The sequence below is a fragment of the Nomascus leucogenys genome, chromosome 5 (assembly GCF_006542625.1).
Source record: "Nomascus leucogenys isolate Asia chromosome 5, Asia_NLE_v1, whole genome shotgun sequence".
Taxonomy (NCBI): domain Eukaryota; kingdom Metazoa; phylum Chordata; class Mammalia; order Primates; family Hylobatidae; genus Nomascus; species Nomascus leucogenys.
Genome location: NC_044385.1, coordinates 3781091 through 3804029, shown reverse-complemented (window position 1 = coordinate 3804029; position 22939 = coordinate 3781091). Strand labels below are relative to the sequence as shown.

The 22939-nt window shown below is 38.7% G+C and overlaps 1 protein-coding gene across 4 annotated transcripts in view; it reads left to right on the top strand.

Moving 5' to 3' along the window:
* The first annotated feature begins 2983 nt into the window (after positions 1-2983).
* CATSPERE (catsper channel auxiliary subunit epsilon) overlaps positions 2984-22939 on the top strand; it is a 168076-nt gene continuing 148120 nt past the window's right edge. For 3 of the 4 annotated variants that reach the window (XM_030812572.1, XM_030812577.1, XM_030812571.1), the window contains exons 1-5: positions 2984-3056; positions 5977-6025; positions 19762-19835; positions 20127-20196; positions 21948-22015. Coding sequence is in view for 1 of the 4 variants with exons in the window: in XM_030812578.1 (XP_030668438.1) it covers positions 3505-3569; positions 5977-6025; positions 19762-19835; positions 20127-20196; positions 21948-22015 (326 nt within the window). In the remaining 3 variants the exon portion in view is untranslated. Of the gene's footprint in view, positions 3057-3401; positions 3570-5976; positions 6026-19761; positions 19836-20126; positions 20197-21947; positions 22016-22939 lie in introns of those variants that run through there. The other variant, XM_030812578.1, reaches the window with a different exon arrangement.

Sequence of the window (22939 nt, the reverse complement as noted above, 5' to 3'; positions counted from 1 at the left end):
TATAATTCTAATATGACTTAGGATATGTTATCAGTAATAATTATAATTATTATGTTAAATGACTGTGTGCCACAGAGGTAAATTTGTCAATGGTGCCTTTAACAGTAGCTGCCCTAAAATGTTTTTGTCATCCACAGACAATTGTTTTCTGACTTTGGTCCTCTTTAAAAGATGATTTTATAATCAGCTATAAAATTTAACAGGTGCTCTTAAATGCAGGTTTCTGATTAATAACTCTGGGAGATTGTGACATTAGAATAGAAAAAACCTTTCAAATAGAAGAGGGAATGTTGTTTGGTTTTCTTTGGGACTGTACTTGTATAAATATGTTATTGGTATGTGTTCCAAAATTATGGGAAATTTCTATAATGTTATAATTTAGTGTACATTGTTAATAATTATAATGGTTATGTAAAATTGTTGTATGCCACAGAAGTAACCAAAATTCCTAGTCAATTGTAGCTTTAATAGTGGGTGTAGGCTTTTGCCATCCACAGACATTTTGTCTTGCTTTGGTCCTTTTCAAAAGGCAGTTTATATGTCAGATATAGGACTCTGAGTGCAGGTCTCAGATAACTTAAAAATTGTGCTATTGGAATGGAGGAAAAAAAAACAAACTTATAGGACTCTCATGGAGAGCTAATGTGTTAAACATTGCTAAACCTTTTGTTTTCAGAGTCGAGAGAACTTATTTTAGAGCTATTTGCAACTTCTAACAAGTGAGTAAAATATACCCCTGTGAATAAAATTTAGAGCATATTTGTTCCTCTCTACCTGATTTCTCCAGAATTTGGAAACTATTTGTGAATATTCTCAATTTATGGCAGTATAGTTAATTGCATAAGTGCAGTAAGAATCTGTTTTCTTTTGTAACAGAACACAATTGGAGAAATTGGTTATTTTACCAAGGCTTTGACTGGAATGGCATGCTTCCTTTAAAGAATCAAAGTTGACTTATAGAGCCAGTTAAAGCCCATTGGGGAATCTGGCCTCATACCTTGTCCACAGAGTCCCTGTACAAGGTTCCTGACCTGTGGTAAGTAAAGAATGTCACTTTTTAACAGGCCCAGGAACTCCATGTTATCTTGGGACTTCAAGAGGAAAGGAATTTTCAAATACCAACTCACAGGTATTTGAGGCTGGGCTCAGCTTTTTTTTTTTTGAGACAGAGTCTAGTTCTGTCGCCAGGCTGGAGTTCAGTGGCTCAATCTCGGCTCACTGCAACCTCCGCCTCCCAGGTTCAAGCGATTCTCCTGCCTCAGCCTCCTGAGTAGCTGGGATTACAGGCATGCATCACCATGCCCAGCTAATTTTTGTATTTTTAGTAAAGATGGGGTTTCATCTTGTTGGCCAGGACAGTCTTGATCTCCTGACCTCGTGATCCACCCACTTCAGTCTCCCAAAGTGCTGGGATTACAGGCATGAGCCACCGCGCCCAGCCTGGGCTTGGCTTTCAAAAAGTCTTAGCTGAGATTCTTCATGGAACAGACTTCTATCAGAGCCAATGAAAAAAGCCTAAATGAAAAATAATTATTCTTGCTGCACTTTATGCAAATAATCAGGCCAAGTACAGTAAGACTAAAGTTTATTTTGTAAACAAATCAGTTCTATCATGGTTTGTTTTGAATAAAAATGGAGACTGGAGAGAGAAAAATTATGCTTCAAAAGAAAAACTATGGTATACTATTGTTAGCTGGTCTTGAGGTTGTTTTGTGCAGTTTAGACTACACACTAAATTATTTGTGGGTTAGAAGTCCCCAGACTAATGCTTTCAAATCTTTGCTTTTAAAATTGGGAATTGTACTCCTCATCCTAGGACTCCTTATTTACCCTATAGCAGGCTTTCCACTTAAACACTGTAGTAAAGCTATAGATGAGAGTGCTAATGTGTTCGCCACGCAAGCCTTGGAAACTCAACCAGGCCTGCATGAGTCGCTCAGACAGCTGCAAAGCGATTCCACTCTTCTCACCTTGGGGTTTGCTCCCATTCCCATTACGTCCCCTGTCAGCAGGAAGAAGCCACAGTGATCAACGGCCTTTTCCCATCTTCATAGCCTACCCAAAGGGAAGGATTGAAACCATCTTTGCAAAATTATGATTGAGACAGTGAAAGAGATCTAACTTAACAGACTGCATCTTGCTTCTAACCTCAAAGCTGTCCTTGTTCATTCCTGGGCATAGGCTGAACTAACTTTGGGAGAAGCTTAGTTAATAGTTTACATAAAGACGGTAACAGCCCTTTCCCAAAGCAGACCTCCTTCTTGCCTGGAGACTAGATTGCCTTTGTAGGGCCAACATTAACCGCAAGATTTGAAATCAGGTTTAGGAGTCATGCAGCTGGTGGATAGAAGATTCTGACTCGCCCCAAACGCCTCCTAAGATCAGTGCTTGAGAGATTTTGCAGACCCTGCGCTTGATGGATCAGCTGGCACCACCCAGATCAATAAACTGGCTCATCTGATCTTGCGGCCCCACCCAGGAAGTGACTCAGCACAAGAAGACAGCTTCTACTCCCTAGGATTTCATCTCTGACCAATCAGCACTCCTGGCTCACTGGCTTCTGCCAACCCACCAAGTTATCCTTAAAAACTCTGCTCCCCAATTGCTCTGGGAGACTGATTTGAGTAATAATAAAACTCCAGTCTCCTGCAATAAATAAATTAATTAAATAAAAATCATTTATGGTGTGCCTGGCAAGGTCTGGTGGCTCACGCATGTAATCCCAGTGGCTCACGCATGTAATCCCAGCACTTTGGGAGGCTGAGGCGGATCACTTGAGGCCAGGAGTTCGAGACCAGCCTGGGCAACATGGTGAAACCCCGTCTCTACTCAAAATACAAAAATTAGCAGGGACTTGTGGCGCACGCCTGTAATCCCAGCTACCCTGGAGGCTGAAGCAGGAGAATCGCTTGAACGCGGGAGGCGGAGGTTGCAGTGAGCCGAGCCAGATGGCGCCACTGCACTCCAGCCTGGGGGACAGAATGTGACTCTGTCTCAAAAACAAACAACAACAAAAATCACTTATGGCGTTCCTGCCCCCTGGAGAGCATTGCCAGGTATGTATTTGTTATTGCAGTGTCTATACACAGTCACATGAAGATTTGGGCTAAAAGACACACTAACTTAAAAGTTTCACATTCATTCTGGCAAATTGGATTTTTCTTTTTCCTTCCTTCCTTCCTTCCTTTTTTTTTTTTTTTTTAAATTGGCAACTCGGATTTTTCGAAGTGTTTTTGCTGTCTCACTGCTGGAAAGCCTGGTTCTGCCTTTCCTAAAATCTGGTGTGCAGGTTTGCACTCCGGCTACTTTCAGGCCTCTAGGGAGCCTAGGTAGCGGCGCGCATGCGCACACTTCTCCCTCGCTGGTCATCAGGCCCGGCCCGCCCTGTCCAGCAGCGCCGGGACCCAAGCGCCTGCAGCCGCCCGCCTGTCTGACGTCCCCCGGGAATGCGCGAGGCCTGGACGGGAGTGGCCGAGGCGGTTGGGCGGAGGTGGAGCAGGCGCCATGTCAGCCCGGGAAGTGGCCGTGCTGCTGTTGTGGCTGAGCTGCTGTGGCTCGGCCCTTTGGAGGTAGACAGACGCCAGTCGCAGGCGAGCGACTAGACGGGGATTACCCCCGGCGGGGCAGGCGGGAGGGTCCTGCTCCCCACCCCATGCGCCCCGGGACCGTTCGCCCTGCCGACCACCGCCTCGTCTCCCGGCTCCCCAACACCACCACCAGTGTCCCGCCGCTCCCACCCCATGAGCGAGAGGGGACGCTGTTAGCACTTTGCTACCCTGATCCAGTTCCTGCAGTAAGGTCGCAGTACCGTCATGCTGCTGTCCTCACAACATCTGAGCCCCAATGAAATCTTACTTTTTTGGTTTTTTAGGGCGGGGGTTGTCTGTTTGTTTTAGAGACGGCCTCTTGCTCCGTTGCCCAGGCTGCAATGCGGTGGCGCCATCATAGCTCTCTGAAACCTGAAACTCCTGGGCCCAAGCGCTCACCGCACCTCGGCCTCCTAAATAGCTGTGACAACAGGCATGCGCCACCACGCTTGGCTAAATTAAAAAAAAAAAAAAAAATGGTAGAGACAGGGTCTCACAATATTGCCCAGGCTGGGCTTGAACTCCTGGCCTTAAGTGATTCTCCTGCCTGGGCCTCCCAAAGTGCTGTAATTACAGGCCATGAGCTCTGAGCCATGAGGCATCACACCCCAGCCCCTGTGAATTCTTACATTCCTCTCACTTTGTGCAGCCTTCTTTTGCCAGAGGAGAGGATCATTGTGGTCCAAGAGTGAGATGACAGTGCCCTTTTCATTAAAAAATAGCACATGTCCATCTGCACACCCCACACACCTATGGGCCTCTTAGGTCCGTTTCCAACAAGAATACATTAAATATTAGACATTAATAAAGCAAGGATGAAAAGGCATTATCATTGTTATCTGGGACTAAATTAATAAATTAAACGTGACCCTGAGCTACTGTTCTCTCCCTAGCCTGTCCTCAGCCCCAGTAGGAGTGAGAAGCTGCTGAGGGAGCAGGTGAGGAGAAAAGGCCTGCCAGGAACGGTCATTTCATCCTTTCACTACCAGATTTTATTAAATTACATAATTTAACTTTGTAAATTAAAGTACAAAATTTGCCACTTGTATTTTTCTCTCTGTAATGAAAGGGATCTTAGATTCATAAGAAGTGTGAGGTGGTTCACGCTTCAATAAAAGCCTTTGATGACAATAGATTTCATTTTTATTTATAGGTATATACTTGAACTTTTTTTTATTCGATCTCTATATACAGAAAATGTGTTTCATTATAAAGGTGACTGATTTCTGTTAAAAATAAGAATTCAGAGTGCTATTAAGGCTTGTATAATTCTGATAAGGGAATTGCATAATGATATCCTAGCAACTCTTCCTCTACATACAGAAAAAAGGCCTCTAATTTAAAACTTTAGAGATGGAGCAATTCCAATTGCAATTAGGTATGCAATGTAGACATGGAATAGATTCTTGAAACAAATGGAAGGTGAAGGAATTGTAGGGTGATGATTTATGATAGTCACCAGCTACATGTGCCTTTTGAGTACTTCAAATATAGCCCAAATTTAGATGTGTTGTAAGTGTAATGTACACACCAGATTTCAACGACTTAGTCTGAAAAAAGAATGTAAAATATCACTAATAATTATTTTGTACTGATTACATGTTGAATAAAACTTAAAATTAATTGTTAATTTTAAGTTTAAGTTTAGTTTTAATTAAAAGCTAAAAATTAATTATTAAAATTAATTTCACCCATTTCTTCTTGTGCTTTTAAAGTATCTACTTGAACATTTTTAATTAATAGGAGGTGGCTTGTATTATATTGGACAGTGCTGTGTTAGATGAATCAGATAGACAGCAATTAAGAACCCTCCATTGCAGCAACGTGGCAAAACCCTGTCTCTACTAAAAAATACAAAAATTAGCTGGGCGTAGTGGCATGCGCCTGTAGTCCCAGCTATTCGGGAGGCTGAGGCGAGAGGATCACTTGAGCCTGGGAGGTCAAGGCTGTAGTAAGCCAAGATCACTGCACTGTACTCCAGAGCAAGACCCTGTCTCAAAAAAAAAAAAAAAAAAAAAAAAGAAATGCTGAGTTTTTAAAACTCCAGTCTTTATTATTCTTATTTTAACTCTTTATAAGTGAAGGAGTTAGAGCCAGTGTTCTTCAAGAGTTTTCATCCTACAAAAAAAAAAAAAAAAAACAGGTAAAGAGTATTAACTTCTCATCTTATTTTATTGTCTTTAGATACTGAGCAAACCCTAACACATCTAGAGATGTGGGTAGAGGTCACTGATAGCCCCAATTTTAGCCCTGAGTTGCTGTCAAGGAAGGGAATGAGGCAGAAAGGTGAAGCTCCTGGCAGCCCAGCTATGCCCTGACCATGTAGAGAATCTTCATATTTGAAGAATAAATTAGTTTTAATATTCATACTTGGCCTCTTCCTCCACAGGTATTCCACTAACAGCCCAAACTATCGCATTTTTAGTACCAGAACTACTGTAAGTGTTGAATTTTTAATAAACTATAGTTAAATATTAAATTTTTTGAACTTTAGAGCAGAGAGCAGAGTTAATCATATTGAGTTTTACAGTCATTGTCACTCTTCTGTTGTTTCTTTCATCCCGTGTATTACCCTAACATAGGTCCCCTCCTTAATCCATGTCCTTAAATTTGCATGTAGCAAAAATAGTGTTGTTTTGAGTGTTTTCATGATTTGCTATTCACAACGTGATGTTATTATATAGGTAGGATAACCATTCAGTATATTGCCTAAACCCATGAGAATGGGAGTGCTGTTAATAATTACACAACAGGTGGCCGGGCGCAGTGGCTCACGCCTGTAATCCCAGCACTTTGGGAGGCCGAGGCGGGTGGATCACGAGGTCAGGAGATCGAGACCACGGTGAAACTCCGTCTCTACTAAAAATACAAAAAATTAGCCGGGCGTGGTGGCGGGCGCCTGTAGTCCCAGCTACTCCGGAGGCTGAGGCAGGAGAATGGCGTGAACCCGGGAGGCGGAGCTTGCAGTGAGCCGAGATTGCGCCACTGCACTCCAGCCTGGGCGACAGAGCGAGACTCCGTCTCCAAAAAAAAAAAATAATTACACAACAGGTATAAATTAGAACTGTCTAGACAAATCAGGATGTATGGTCGCCCAAACTATAGACCTCATTCTCTATATTACTTTTCTTGTTCAACACTTTCTACTTCATTTCTTCTTATCTGCCTAATTACTGGTGTAAATCAATTATATTTTATATACCCCTACTGCTGGACATATATCTTCCTACCATCACAAACAATACTGGGATGAGTGTCCTCTACAAGTCCTTTTATGTATCTGTGTATCTGTGCAATCATTTTCCTGCTGTATGTAGCCAAATAGGGTTGCCTGGCCATGGGAAATACACTTAATTTAACGAAGTTCCGCAAGATTGTTTCCAGAATGGCAGTTACAATTTATATTCTCACTCAATGTACATCTTCACCGAAATTTGGTGTTATTAAATTTCCTATTTTTTACCAATCTCGTTATCCAGTGATAGTATTGCTGTTGTTATTTTCAGTTCTTTGATGACTAGTGATTTTGAGCATCTCTTTGCATATTATGCAGGCTTCTCCTTCTATTACCTGTTCATACCCTTTGCCTATTTTTCATTTAATTTTCTGCCTTTTTCTTATTGATTAACACAGTGCTATCTACATTGCATTGTAAAAATTAATCAAATGTTGGTTTCAAAGATTCAGTTATCTCAAGTTTCTCTTAACTTTGTTTATGGATACTTCACTGAAAAAAAAAATGAATTTTCATGAGCCAAATCTCTCCCCTCCTTTGCCTTATGATTTAAACTTTTGGAGGCTCTTTTTTTTTTTTTTTTTTTGAGACAGAGTCTCACTCTGTCACCCAGGCTGGAGTGCAGTGGTGCAATCTTGGCTCACTGCAACCTCTGCATCCCGGGTTCAAGCGATTCTTCTGCCTCAGCCTCCTGAGTAGCTGGGACTACAGGCGCACGCTACCATGCCCGGCTAATTTTTGTACTTTTAGCAGAGACAGGATTTCACCATATTGGCCAGGCTGGTCTTGAACTCCTGACCTCGTGATCCACCCGCCTCGGCCTCCCAAAGTGCTGGGATTACAGGCCTGAGCCACCACGCCTGTCCAGGGCTCTTATTTAATAAAAATCTTTGCTTACCCTGAACTGAAATTTTTTTATAATTTTATTTTATATTTCTTATATTTTTACCTTTAAAATATAGGTCATAAATCCATCTAGAGTCTACTTTGTATATAGTACAATAGGCATTCACATTACTTTTTTCACATAATGAACCAGAATCTATTAAACAACTCAGTGTTCCCCTATTACATTTCTCATGTCACCTTTGTTCCACATGTAGATGAGTTGATTTGTGAACTCTCTTATTTGTCCTGTTGCCAATTCTACACTCTCTTAACTGCTATAGCTTTCTAATGAGTCTTCGTATCTGGTCCTGTGAACATCCAGTTTGTTCTTCCACAAGACTACTTTGGCTATTTGCGTTTTTATATAAATTTTAGAATGAGGCTCTTAGTTTTCACAGGCAAAAATCTGCTGAGATTTTGATTGGGATTGCACTTGGGGAGAACTGACATTGTTATCATAGTAACTGGTGTCATTATGATATTGAATCTTCCAATTCATGAAGAATGATGTAGCCCTCCAGAGTTGATCTCATTATCTTCTTCCTAACTTTAGTAGATTTCTTCTAACGTCTCCCAATTAAACAGATGCTCCCTTTTGGGCAGAGAGAGATACATTTCATTAAATTAACTAAGTATTCATTGGTTCCTCATTTATTGAATATGGTAAAAATAGCTGCTATAAGTGATATTGATAGTGAATTGTGAAGTGCCTTTTCACAGTCTACAGAAAAAAGTTTTATGAGTTTTCTCAGACTTGTTATCATAGTGAATCATATTAATATATTCACTTATATTGTATCATCCTTGGATTTTGAAAAAACCCCACACGGTACCAATGTGGTATTTCAATATGCTCTCAGGGACTATTGTTAATATTTTATAGAAGATTCTTTTATCACCACAGCAGTGTACCTCAGTGGGGATGCCACTGAAATTTCGAGCAGGAAAAGTTTTCATTGTATGGAACTATCCTTTGCTTTGCAGAACAACTTGCTTCCCAAACACTAAGCAGCAGTGCCAGTCCTCAGGGATTGTGTAACCTGAGACACTCTTCCATATTTCCAGATGCCCTCTAAGGCAGGCAGAATCCAGCCGGTACACGCTTGGATAGCATGCTGCCTGCCTGGTATTCGCTTGGAACTGTCAGTGTCTGTGCTGTACAACTTGTTAAATACTTGTCATATTATCCCTGTCTTTAAGGGAGCGTGTAGCAGTCAGGGGTCAGAGGACAGCAGTAACCGCTCTAGATATTTCAAGCAGAAATTTATTTGCTACAGGAAATTAGGTGCTCACCAAACTGTTGGGAGGGCTAGGAAAGCAAGGGTCTTGGAAACCCCCACTAGTTTTTAGGTTTATCAATAGTCAAAAAGCTGCAGTTGCCACCAGAGATCAGGACCTGGAGGAAATTGGTGCCCATGTCACAAGTCTCTCCCAGTACCTAGTGGGGGATGGTGCTCAATGGAAAGATAGGATAGAGGCCTTCCCCAAAACCACCTATCTTTGAAGCCTGGACTTTTGGTACCACTGCTTGAGGAAGAAGAATGGCTTCCTCTTTTTTACAAGTTCCAGTCCACATCTGATTTTCAATCATTCAGAACCCTTGAGGGTTCCTGGTTTCCAGCTCCTGCAATCTAGGGATAGCCTAGAGTTACATAGGAATGCATGATCATGGCTGAGAATACAATACACAACAGTCAATTCCTAGCGCTGTGTGATATCACCCGTAAATTAGAATCAGGAGTCTTTAGTTAATTTTTACTAAATAATTCAACAATTTCTGTTGTGTTTTCTATCAGTGTTGTGCTCCCTTTATAAATAAATAAGTATTTATAATTTGAAGCAGGCCCAGATGGTTTCGTATGGGAATTCTACCAAATCTTTAAGAAGCACATAATTTCAATGTTGATTAAATTTTTCTAAAGTATAAAAAAGAAAGGAGGAAAAGACCTAAGGGGATATTTCACAAAAAAGGATGTACAAATGACCAGTAAACTTATGAAAAATTAGTGAAGTGTGAATTAAAATTACAGGGAGATGTAATGACAAACCAATCAGAATGCCTAAAATTAAAAAGACTGAAGATAACAAGGGGTGGTAAGAATGTAACTCAATAGGAACTCTAATACACTACTAGAAGGAATGCAGGTTGGTATAACCACTTTGAAAACCTGTTTGCTATTATCCAACAGTGTTGAATATATATGTATCCTGTGACACACTAGTTTGACTCTTAGGTATACATCGAGCACCAGAAGACCTATGTAGGAATGGTTATGACAGCATTATTCCTAAGAACTCCAAACTAGAAACAACCCAGTAACATGTCAATCAGTAGTATAGAGGGATAAATGCATTTCTGTGTATTCACATAATGGGATACTATATGGCAATGAAAATAAGTGCATTGTGTCTACATGTCAACACAAAACAATATGGATGAATCTCACTATAGTGTGTGAAAGTAGCCATACAGAAAATAACACATTCTGTATAAACTTTATAATATTCCAAACCAGGCAAGAGGAATCTATGTAATATATATTTTGTTTTATAATTGTGTTTTCAAATTTATTGCTATTCATTTCTTTATAATCTTTGCTTACCATTTCAATCTCTATTTTTAGCTGTTTTGTTTCTCTAATAGAATTTATTTGGGTACTTTATCTTCCTTTCCTGGACAATTTTGCCATGTATTGGACCATTTTATTGTTTTTTTTTCTTTTTTCTTTGAGACAAAGTCTCGCTCTGTCACCCAGGCTGGAGTGCAGTGTGCAATCTTGGCTCACTGCAACCTCTGCCTCCCGGGTTCAAGCAATTCTTCTGCCTCAGCCTCCCGAGAAGCTGGGACTACAGGTGTGTGCCACCACGCTCCGCTAATTTTTTGTATTTTTAGTAAAGACGGGGTTTCACCATGTTAGCCAGGATGGTCTCAATCTCCTGACCTCATGATCCACCCGCCTCGCCTCCCAAAGTACTGGGATTACAGGCATGAGCCACCGCACCCGGCCTTATTGGTCTTTTTAAGAATCACCTTTTTAATCTCCATGTTCCTTTATTATTTTTATGTAGGTGGCAGAAATGGTCCATCTTTAATTCATAAATGACCGCCAAAACAGTTATGTCATTTTAGAAATGCAAATTGGACCCTAGAGTTTGATTATCAGCAAGAAAGGTAGATAAAGGGCAAGTGAGTAATATTACAAAGCCAATGCTATAACAGCTTCCTTGAAAGTGATATTAAGAGAAAGGAAGGGGACTGGTGTTGTGGCTCATGCCTGTAATCCCAGCACTTTGGGAGGCCAAGGCAGGTGGATCGCTTGAGCCCAGGAGTTTGAGACTAGCCTGGGCAACATGGCAAGACCCCGTCTCTACAAATAATAATAAAATATCAAGGCATGGTGGTGCATGCCTATAGTCCCAGCTACTTGGGCAGCTGAGGTGGGAGAATTGCTTGAGCCTGGCAGGGAGAGGCTGCAGTGACCTATGATCATGCCACTGCACTGCAGCCTGGGTGGCACAATGAGACCCTGTCTCAGAGAGAGAGAGAGAGAAAGGAAATATTGAATGTACAGAAGACCAGAGATTTTCCATGACTCTTCTTGATGAAAAGCATGTCTAAAAAATCCTTCTCCACTCTACGTAAATTGAAACAGTGTATCAGTTTTCTGTGTAAATAATACCAAGTCACTTAAACATGAAGTTGGTAAGCATAGTGGGAACTTTCTGCAGGGACTTGACTACATTTAAGTTAATCATTGGGGAGGTTTATATGTAAGCTTGGTCATTTCCACAGAATTTGTTCTCTGTTTTGAACTTACAGCTTTGAAACTTTTATTAGGAAAACATTTAAATATACATAAAATATAGAAATTAGTATAATTTAGACATACATAAAAGTATGGAGATTAAGTCCTTATATATCCATTACTCAGCTCCAGTATTACAGCTCATGGCCATTCTTCTCTCATTGACTTTATCACCCACTTTCTTCCCTCCTGAATTATTTTGAAACTATCCCAGACATATCCTTTCATCCATACCTATTTCAGTGTGTACCTTTAAATGATAAGACTCTTTTTAAAAATGACCACAGCCAGGGCAATAATGCAAGAAAATGAACTAAAAGGCATCCACTTTGGAAAGGGAAAGATAAACTATTTCTATTTGCAGATGACATGATTCTTTATATAGAAAGCCCAAGGAATCTAACAAAAAACTATTAGAACTAATAAATTATTTTAACAATTTCTTATGGCAATTCAAAGGAAATTGTAAATGGAAATTCAAGAGTACCAGAATAGACAAAACAGTCTTGAAACAGAAAAAGTGGAAGGACTCACAGTTCTTGACATTTATACAACAATTGGTCATTTGAATACTAAGCTTACTACAAAGCTGCAGTTAATTGAGACAGTTTGGTACTGACATAGGATAGGAATATACATCAATGAGATAGAATTGAGAGTTCAGAAATAAAACCTCATATTAACATTCAGTTGATTTTTGATAATGATGCCAAGAGAATTGAATGGAAAAAGAATGGTACTGAAACAACTAGATATCTACATGAAAAAAATGAACGTGGACCCCAACCTCACACCACATCCAAAATTATAACTCTGAATGGATCAAAGACCTAAATGTAAGAGCTAAAACTGTAAAACTTGTAGAAGAAAACATAAGGGAAAATCTGTGACCTTGGATTAGGCGATGGTTGCTCAAAAGCACAAGCAACGAAAGAAAAAATAGATAAATTGGACATCATCAAAATTAAAGTCTTTTGTGCTTCTAAGGACATCATCAAGAAAGTGAAGACAATTCACAGGATAGGAGAGAAATTTTGTGAGTCGTATATCTTATTATGGACTTGTTTTTAGATATATAAAGAACTACTATTGATATAATTTGGTAATAAAAATACAACCCAGTTTTTTAAATGGGCAAAGGATCTGAATTGTCATTTCTCCAAAGAAGATATCCAAATGGCCAATAAGCACATCCCCATCAGGGAAATGGAAATCAAAACCATAATAAGATACTACTTCACACCCGCTCAGATGTCTATAATCAAAAAGACAGATAATAACAAGTGTTCTTGGGGATGTAGAGAAATGGGAACTCTTATATTGCTGTCAAATGTCAAATGGTGCAGGCATTTTAGAAAACAGCCTGGTAGCTCTTCAAACAGTTAAACATAGTGTTACCAATATGTTCTGCAGATTGCACTTCCAGTTTTACATCCAAGAGAAATGAAAATATAATGTCCACACAAAAACTAGTACATGAATGTTCATAGAAGCATTATCCATAATAGTCCCCAAGTGCAAACAATGCAAATGTTCATCAACTAATGAAAGGATAAATAAAATGTAGTATATTTATATAATGGAACATTACTTGTCAATAAAAATGAATGAAGTACTTTTATGTGCTACAATATAGATAAGCCTTGAAAACATTATGCTAAGTGCAAGAAACCTTTCACAAAGGACCACATGTTGTATGATTTCATTCGCATGAAATGTCCAGAATAGGCAAATGTATAGAGACAGAAAGTAAGTTAGTACCTGCCTAGGGCTAGGAGATAGGGCTGGGGTGGTAACCTCTGAGGAGTGTGGCAGTTTTTTTGTGGAGTGTTGAATATGTTCTAAAATTGATTATAGTAATAGTTGCAGAACTATATGAAGATACTAAAAACCATTGAATTTTGTACACTTTAAATGAATGAATTGTATGACATGAATTATATCTCAAAGTTGTTTAAAAAACCATAACCACAATACTAATTAGCACACCTAAAAATTAATAATCATTCCTTAATGTCATCAAATATCTAGTCAGTATTCAAATGACCAATTTTCATATAAATGTCATTTTCTGTTTGTTTATGTAAATCAAGATCCAGATAAGGTTTATACATTATGATTATATATTTCTTTAGTTCCTTTTGTAAAAGGCAAATTAATTGAGGTAATTACATGCAATGAAATTTACTCCTTTTAAGCATATAGTTTGGTGACCTTTGGCAATGCATACAGTTGTGTTATCACTGTAATAATGAAGATATACAACATTTACCACACCCCAAAAAGTTTCATCATGCCCTTTGCAGTCATGCTTTGCCTTCCCCATCTCAGCCATTGGCAGCCACGAGTCTATTTCCTGATCCTATAGTTTTGCATTTTCTAAATAGTCATAGAAATGAAACCATACTGTATATAGCCTTTTGGGGTCAGTTTTCTTTCACTTGGCTTAGTGCTTTCAGATTCATCCATAATGTTGCATATATGAGAACTTCATTCCTTTTTATTGCTGAGTATTCCTTATGCCACCATTTGTCCATTCTCTTGTTCATGGCCATTTGGGTTATTTCTAACTTAGAGCTATTTCAGATTAAACTGCTGTGGACATTCATGTACATATGTGGGAACATATATTTTTATTTTGGTTAAATACCTAGGAATAGGATTACTGTGTTAGAAGGCAATGATATGTTTACAGCAAATAAGAAACTACACAACAGTTTTCTTCTTTTTCTTTTCTTTTCTGAGACAGACTCTTACTCTGTTGCCTAGGGTGGCGTGTGTGGCACAATCATGGCTCACTGCAACCTCAAACTCCTAGACTCAAGTGATCCTTCCGCCTCAGCCTCCTGAGTAGCTGGGACTGCAGGCGTGCACCACCACACCCAGCTAATTTTATTTTATTTTTAGTAGAGACAAGGTCTTATTATGTTGCCCTGGCTGGTCTCAAACTCCTGAGCTCAAGCAGTCCTCCCATCTCGGCCTCTGAAAGTGCTGGGATTACAGGCATGAGCCACTGCACCTGGCCCACGACTGTTGTCTGAAGTAGGTGTACTATTTGCATTCCCACCAGCAGCAGAGGAGAATTCTCATTGTTCTGCATCTTGAATACGTTTTGGCTTGAATTCTACCTTATCTAATATCAGAGTCACAATTCCTGCTTTTATATTGATTATTTTTTTGACAGGACCATTTTCCTGGTATACGTTTGCCCACGGCTTTTAAAAAAAATTTTTAAGAGTTAACAGACTTTATTTTTAGAGCAGTTTTAGGTTCATAGAAAAATGGGCAAACAGTATAGAGAGATCCCATAAAACCTCCCCAGTTTGCCCTATTACTAACATCTTGCATTAGTGTGCTACATTCCTTACAGTTGATGAGCCAATATTGATACATCATTATTAACTAGAATCTCTAATTTACATTAGTGTTCCCTCTTTGTGTTGTACATTCTGTGAGCATGGACAAATGTTTAATGACATGTTTCTACCATTATAGTAACACACAGAATAGTTTCACTGCCCTAAAAATTCTCTCTGCTCTGCCTTTTCAATCCTCCTTCTCCCCAGCCCCTTACAACACGGATCTTTTAACTGTCTGCATAGTTTTGCCTTTTCCAGAATGTCATTTAGTGGGAGCCAAACAGTATGTAGTCTTTTCAGATTGGCTTCTTTCACTTAACAATACACATTTAAGTTTCCTCCATACCTTTTCATGGCTTGATAGCTCGTTTCATTTTAGCACTGAGTAATACTCTATTGTCTGGATGTACCATAGTTTATCCATTCACGTAGTGAAAGATATCCCAGTTGCTTCCCAGTTTGGGCAATTATAGATAAAGCTGCTGCAAACATTCATGGGCAGGTTTTCGTGTGGACCTCATTTGGGTAAATACCAAAAGTGCAATTGCTAGATATATGGTAGGAGTATGTTTGGTTTTGTAAGAAATTGCCAAACTGTCCTCCCAGATGGCTGTACCATTTTACGTCGTCACCGGCAATGAATGACAGTGCCGTTGCTCCACATCTTCACCAGCATTTGGCGTTGTTAGTGTTTTGGATTTTTGCGATTCCAATAGGTGTGTTGTGGTATCTCGTTGCTTTAATTTGCAGTTCCGTAGTGACATACGATGTGGAGAGTCTTTTCATATCTTTGTCACCTGTATATTATCTTTGGTGAGGTGCCTGTTCAGATCTTTTGCCCATTTTTAAAGATGGGTTTTCGTTTCCTTATTGTTGAATCTTAAGAGTTTTTTTGTGTATTCTGGATACCAATCTTTTATCAGATATGAGTAACTTTGCAAATATTTTCTCCCAGTCTGTTGCTTGTCTTTTCATTCTCTTAACAGTGTCTTTTACAGAACAGAAGTTTTTAATTTTAATGAAGTCCAATTTATCAAATTTTTGTTTTGATTTGTGCTTTTTGTGATGTATCTAAGAAGTTGTTGGCAAACCCAAAGTCACCGAGGTCTTCTCTCATTACTTTAGTCTTTCTGGGTCACTTTTTCTTCTGGTATTTCTTTCGAACAGCATGTATTGGGTCTTGCTGTGTGAGTTAAGCCCATTCACATTTAATTATATAACATATCTTTGGTCTCAATTCTCATATTAGTTTATCTTAGGTGTGTTATATTTACTGTTTCTTCCTCTGCTGGATTCTTTTCTTTAAAAAAATTATCTTTATATATTTAGAAAGGTTTGTATTTTTGTTTTAGTGGTTACCTTTGTGCTTATACCTTTTGAACATCTTTGGTGTCCTGCTCTTTTATTTACTCTTTTACTGCCTGGTTTCTTTCTTTTCTTTTTCCTTTTTTTTTTTTGAGGTGGAGTCCTGCCCTGTCACCCAGACTGGAGTGCAATGGCATGATATCAGCTCACTGCAACCTCTGACTCCCAGGTTCAAGCAATTCTGTTGCCTCAGCCTCCTGTGTAGCTGGGATTACAGGCACCCACCACCAAGCCTGGCTAAATTTTTTGTATTTTTAGTAGAGATGGGGTTTCGCCATGTTGGCCAGGGTGGTCTGGAACTTGTGATCTCATGATCTGCCCGCCTCGGCTTCCAAAGTGCTGGGATTACAGGCGTGAGCCACCGCACCCAGCTTACTGCTTAACATCCAGGCAGTGATCTTATTCTACTTCCCTTTTTCATTCTCTCCCATATTTTTTAGTCAATGATTTTATTCTACTTTCAATGACCTTATTCTATGTTCATTCCAGTTTTTCAATTTCATGTATTACTCTTTAATTATAGAATATTACTATAAGAAGATTATTGTTCTTTGATTATATTTACTGTTATTGCTGTGTTCCAAACATTTTGGTTTTCTTCTTCAGGATCTCTGGATATATGTATATTGGATTTTCTGTGCCTATCTTTCATATTTGTCACTTACTCTTAAATCACTTAATCACTCAATCCTTTCTTTTTCTTCTTCTTTTTTTTTTTTTTTTTTTAGAGACAGGGTCTTGGTCTTGCTCTGTCATCCAGGCTAGAGTGAAGTCATGCAGTCACAGCTCACTGCAGCCTTTAACTCCTGCACTCAAGCAATCCTCCCACCTCAGCCTCCCAAGTAGCTGGGGCTGCAGGTGTGTGCCACCACACCCAGCTAATTTTTAAATTTTTTATAGAGAGGGGTCTCCGTATGTTGCCCAGGCTGGTCTTGAACTCCTGGGCTTAAGCGAGTTTTATTATTGATTGTTGTCCAGTGTTTTTGGGGACTATCCTAATTGTTCTTTCTGTGTTTATTAGGAAATTTAAATAGATTTTAAAAACTACATCCCCAAGGCCCCTTCCCAATGCTCTTTCATTTGTTTTCTTTTATAAATTTCTATTTTTTCTCTTTCTTATATCCTTCCTTTTATTTGGGGGGATTTTCTCTATTGTCTTTTTATTATCATCTTACACTGAAAACAGAGTTTATTCACTTTCAAATTATCTTGAGACTTTTTTTTTTTTTTAATTTCACTCTGTCGCCCAGGCTGGAGTGCAGTGGTGCGATCTCGGCTCGCTGCAGCCTCCTCCTCCCGGATTCAAGCGATTCTTCTGCCTCAGCCTCCTGAGTAGCTGAGATTACAGGCATGTGCCACCATGCCTGGCCAATTTTTGTATTTTTAGTAGAGACAGGGTTTCACCATGTTGGCCAGGCTGGTCTCGAACTCCTGGCCTCAAGTGATCTACCTGCCTTGGCCTCCCAAAGTGCTAGGATTACAGGCATGAGCCACCGCACCTGGCCACAATTTTTTTTTTTTTTTTTTTTTGAGACGGAGTCTTGCTGTCTTGCCAGGCTGGAGTGCAGTGGCGCGATCTCAGCTCACTGCAATCTCCGACTCCCTGGTTGAAGCGATTCTCCTGCCTCAGCCTCCTGAGCAGCTGGGACTACAGGCACGTGCCACCACGCCCAGCTAATTTTTGTATTTTTCGTAGAGATAGGGTTTCACCATGTTGGCCAGGATGGTCTCGATCTCCTGACCTCGTGATCCGCCTGCTTCAGCCTCCCAAAGTGCTGGGATTACAGGCGTGAGCCATACCACGGCCATACCACAAATTTTTATAATATTAAATGCTTTTACTGTTTATTCATAAACATTTTATACTTTACATTATGACTTTTGCTTATGAATCATTTAGAAGTACAGGTTTTTTTTTGTTTTTTTTAAAGACTCCAAATATCTTAGGATTTTTTTCTGGCTAACTTTATGAGAAATTCTAATATTACTTCACTAATATCAAAGGGCATGGTATATGTGATAGTAATTCTTCAAGGTTGGTTAAAACTTTCCTTGTAAATGTGGTCAGTTTTGGTAATTATTCTATGTGAGCTTGCAAATGATGTATATATTTTATATTGCTTAATTTTAGGGGCTGGGTACAGTGGCTTATGCCTGTAATCCCAGCACTTTGGGAGGCTGAGGTGGGAGGACTTCTTGAGGCCATGAGTTTGAGACAAGCCTGGTCAACATAGTGAGATCCTGTCTCTATTAAAAAAACGTAAAAAGAAAAAACTTTAGGAATGTACATAGTTTACATAAGTTTATCATAAACTTACTAATTATATTTTTTAAGTCGTTGACTACCTTTCCCTCCCCTCCCCAAGTTTATTTAGTTTGAGAAAAATGTATTATAAAATCTACCACTATATTTATGGCTTTTGAAATTTCTTCTAGCAATTCTATCAAAATTTGCTTATTATATTTCAAAGTTACGTTGCATCTTCTCATGTATTTTTCTCTTTTTTCTTCTTATACACTATCCTATAATGTCAAATCTATGAAACGGTTTACCACCTGTTATAATCTCCATTTTCGGAGTTAAAACACCAAAGCAATTTTCATGTATTATCTATGTGTATATAATTTTGTGTCACAAATATTAAAATGTAAACTTGAGTTCCACCTCTGGCTGAAGAAGAGGATCAGTGCTGAAACTAAGACTGACAGTGTTAGAAAGTGAATTGGTATACTTCAGGAGGGGAAAGAAAGAATTTCTAAATGAAAGAATAGAGAGGCAGGAAAAAAAGTAGCTTTAGAAATAAGAAAAAGATGATGAAAGTTATGTTAATAGTCAGTAATGTGTAAATAATAGGATCTCAGAATTAAAAGTGACTTGTTTTTAAGCGAAGGATCATTTCTCATTCGTCTTTTTTTTTTAATCCCCAGAAACTTCCAGAGTGTCAGTCCCTTCTTAGATACTTACTAGATTATTTCTTTTCTTTTTTTTTTTTGAGATGGAGTTTCGCTGTTGTCTCCCAGGCTGGAGTACAATGACGTGATCTCGGCTCACTGCAACCTCTGCCTCCCAGGTTCAAGCAATTCTCCTGCTTCAGCCTCCCGAGTAGCAGAGATTACAGGCGCGTGCCACCATGCCCAGCTAATTTTTGTATTTTTAGTGGAGACAGGGTTTCACCATGTTGGCCAGGCTGGTCTCAAACTCCTGACCTCAGATGATCTGCCTCCCTCGGCCTCCCAAAGTGCTAGGATTACAGGCATGAGCCATTGCGCCCAGCCAATGGATTATTGCTGAAGTAAATAAAATTAAAAGTTTACAGTTTTTTGGAGTGACTGCTTAAGTGTCCCAGGTGGGTTAAGTTACCTTCTCTTTGTCATATTACTTTGTACAATTTAAAGGGAATTGAATTTTAGTTATTCTTTCTTTAAATAATTAGGACCCAGAAAATTGAATCCTACAACTGAACCCTGAGGTGAAAATTTTGAATCATAATTTTTGTTTGAACTCTTGTTTTCTTTTTTAGATTAAGTTAGAGTATGAAGGAACATTATTTACTGAGTGGAATGTGCCAGAAACTTGTTTTGTGCTAAATAAAAGGTAAGATTTATGCCATGAATATCAATGTATGTGTATATTTTTTAATTCATTCATATAATGTGAACATTCAGATTCAAGGCTGTGATTTAATATAAATTTTCTTTCATTAAGTAGATGTGAAAAGCAAGACAAAATCAGGTCGAATATAGTATAGAAGTAAAATATTGCAAATATTTAAAAATATCTCTTATCAGCATACAATTGAAGTTTTTAGGCTTAAAAAATAGTAAGGGAATTTTATTAATATCATATGCACCTATAATTATTCTTTCCCATCTTTTTAAACACTAGCTCACCCACGACAGAATTGCATTGTTCCTCACCTGGTGTTCATGCTATAAAACCAATTGTTACCGGCCCAGTAAGTTGATTTTAATGATATGTTATTAAATCTTGAATAATCATCCTGTTATCCTGTTACATTTTATTTTGCCTTTCTTTTGAGATTTTCAGTCTAATTTAACCTATTTTAAATAGTATTAATTGTTAACTATAAACAAGCCCTATTTTAAAGTTATTGTCAGTATGTCAATTTTTAGATATATCTCATGTTAAATTCTAAATTATAAAATTATATGCATTTTTATCTTAGTCTTTTTATTACTAAGTATGTTAAAGTTCATAGCCACAACCTTAATGATAATAGGACCTCAGATGAGTGGGTTTCCTGTCATACACTCCTGTGACAACGCTAGGATTAAGAGTAATTTCTAGCAGATTTATTTTTACTCCACTGCATTTTCTTCAACTGAAGAAAACATGAGAATGCAAATGAATTAGAATGAGGTTGAACCTCTCTAGTTTACCAAAAACACCCAAAGACAAAGTAAAGCATTTTAAGACACTGGCATTTTAGTAATTAGTAACAAAATACTGGCTACATACCTCACAGCTGATGTTCCCACACAAGTGTGCCTCAAGCTGCGGTTCTACAGATACCATGTCACCAATCCTGCCTTTACTTTGAGGCTTGTGACTTCTCTGTAATTAAAAAAGCTTTATTGTCAAGGCACAAGTAGACAGAGCGATGTGGGAGAGGCCAGATGAATATTTATTCATTTTTCAATCCTTATGAAGTGAAACATATTTGAATTTGTCTCTTTGAGTCTATGAGTATTTGCCAGTTTCAAGAACACAATTCATGCGGGGTGTGGTGGCTCATGCCTGTAATCCCAGCACTTTGGGAGGTGGGCAGATCACCTGAGGTCAGAAGTTCAAGATCAGCCTGGCCAACATAGTGAATGAAACCCCGTCTCTGCTAAAAATACAAAAATTAGCTGGGCATGGTGGCAGGCACCTGTAATCCCAGCTACTCAGGAGGCTGAGGCAGGAGAATCACTCGAACCCGGGAGGCGGAGGTTGCAGTGAGCCAAGATCGCACCACTGCACTCCAGCCTGGGGGACAAGAGTGAAACTTCGTCTCAAAAAAAAAAAAAAAAGAAACGATTTATGAGGAAGTAAGGGACTCCTTTTCCTTTTGTTTTTTGTTTTTGTTTTTTTTCCCTTGAGATGGAGTTTCGCTCTTATTGCCCAGGCTGAAGTGCAATGGTGCAATCTAGGCTCACTGCATCCTCCGCCTCCTAGGTTCAAGCAATGCTTCTGCCTCAGCCTCCCAAGTAGCTGGGATTACAGGCATGTGCCACCACGCCCAGCTAATGTTGTATTTTGAGCAGAGATGGGGTTTCACCATGTTGGTCAGGCTGGTCTTGAACTTCTCACCTCAGGTGATCCACCCGCCTCGGCCTCCCAAAGTGCTGGGATTACAGGTGTGAGCCACTGCACCAGGCCACATCTGACTTTTGAAAAGCACTCAGTTGTAACAACCAAAAGCATCTGTAGGCATTGCCAAAAGTCCCTGGGGAGCAAAATTACCCCACTGAATGAGAAAATTATTTGAATTGTATTTCAGTGAGAAAGACAAATGTAATAAAAATGATAAAGATGGCAATATATAAATATTTAAATATATATTTAAATTCTATTCTGAAATTTATTCTTCTTCCTCTGATCTTAGATAAGTAACTTACTTCCTCTGTGACTGTTGTGCTTATATCCATATTTGCATTTGATTTAATGTTAATATATCACAGTTTCTTTTGCATTTTCTTTTAGGATGAAGAAGAACGCTATTTATTTGTGGAAAGTTCTCATACTTGCTTTCTGTGGTACTATACAGTTAGGTAAGTAATGCAGTACTGAATAGGTAATTATGCTTTTAAAGAATATTTAGCTTCAACTTTTAATTAACCACAAATAGATTATCTATATTATAGTTTCCATACAACCTTCATTCACCAACCAAGCTATTCTCAAATATACTGCCAAAGAAATACTGAAGAACAAACAGTAAAAATAAGAGCAACCACTATTTGAGCACACACTATGTCTACATGTTTGTGTTTTAATATAAATTCTTTCTTAATTTTTATAATAACCACACAAATGTAAGTCTTTATAGATGTGGAAACATAAGCGTGGATGAGTTAAACAATTTGGAAAAAGTACAAAGCTACTAAAAGACAGCATTGAGATTTGAACCTGGTTTTTCAATCTGCAGGCTCTCCTATTATATGCATTTCAAAAATACCTTCTTTGTATTGGATAGCTTTTCAAACTCATGACAAAATGGAGGTAGCTGAATATAAGAAGGGAAAAAGTGGTACATAACTACATAATTAACTGCATAAAAATCATTCAATAAGTTAAAAAAGTATCAGTGATTCAGAATATGCTTTAGCATCATAGTCACAGCAACATCCCAGGCACCATGTAGGATATAAGGAACTATAGTGTGTGGATCCTAACCTCAAGATGCCTGGAAAATACTTATTTCTTTTTATCCACTTCACGTTTATTCCCTTGGGTAAACTACTCCTCCCTATTCTGTGATAATGTTGTTAATTTCATGTGACATATATGGTCTAACTCTACAAACCCACGTTTCCTTGGTTACAGTTATTAGTTGAGGCTTGGCACATACACGATCCAGGCAGAACCAATCAGAATACTCATGTCTTCAGTAAAGCATGGTCGTTGCTGATAGTTTTATTGTCCACGCAGTTCCTTAAAGTCGGGTGGTTCTGCAGTTTATGTGGAATTTTTGG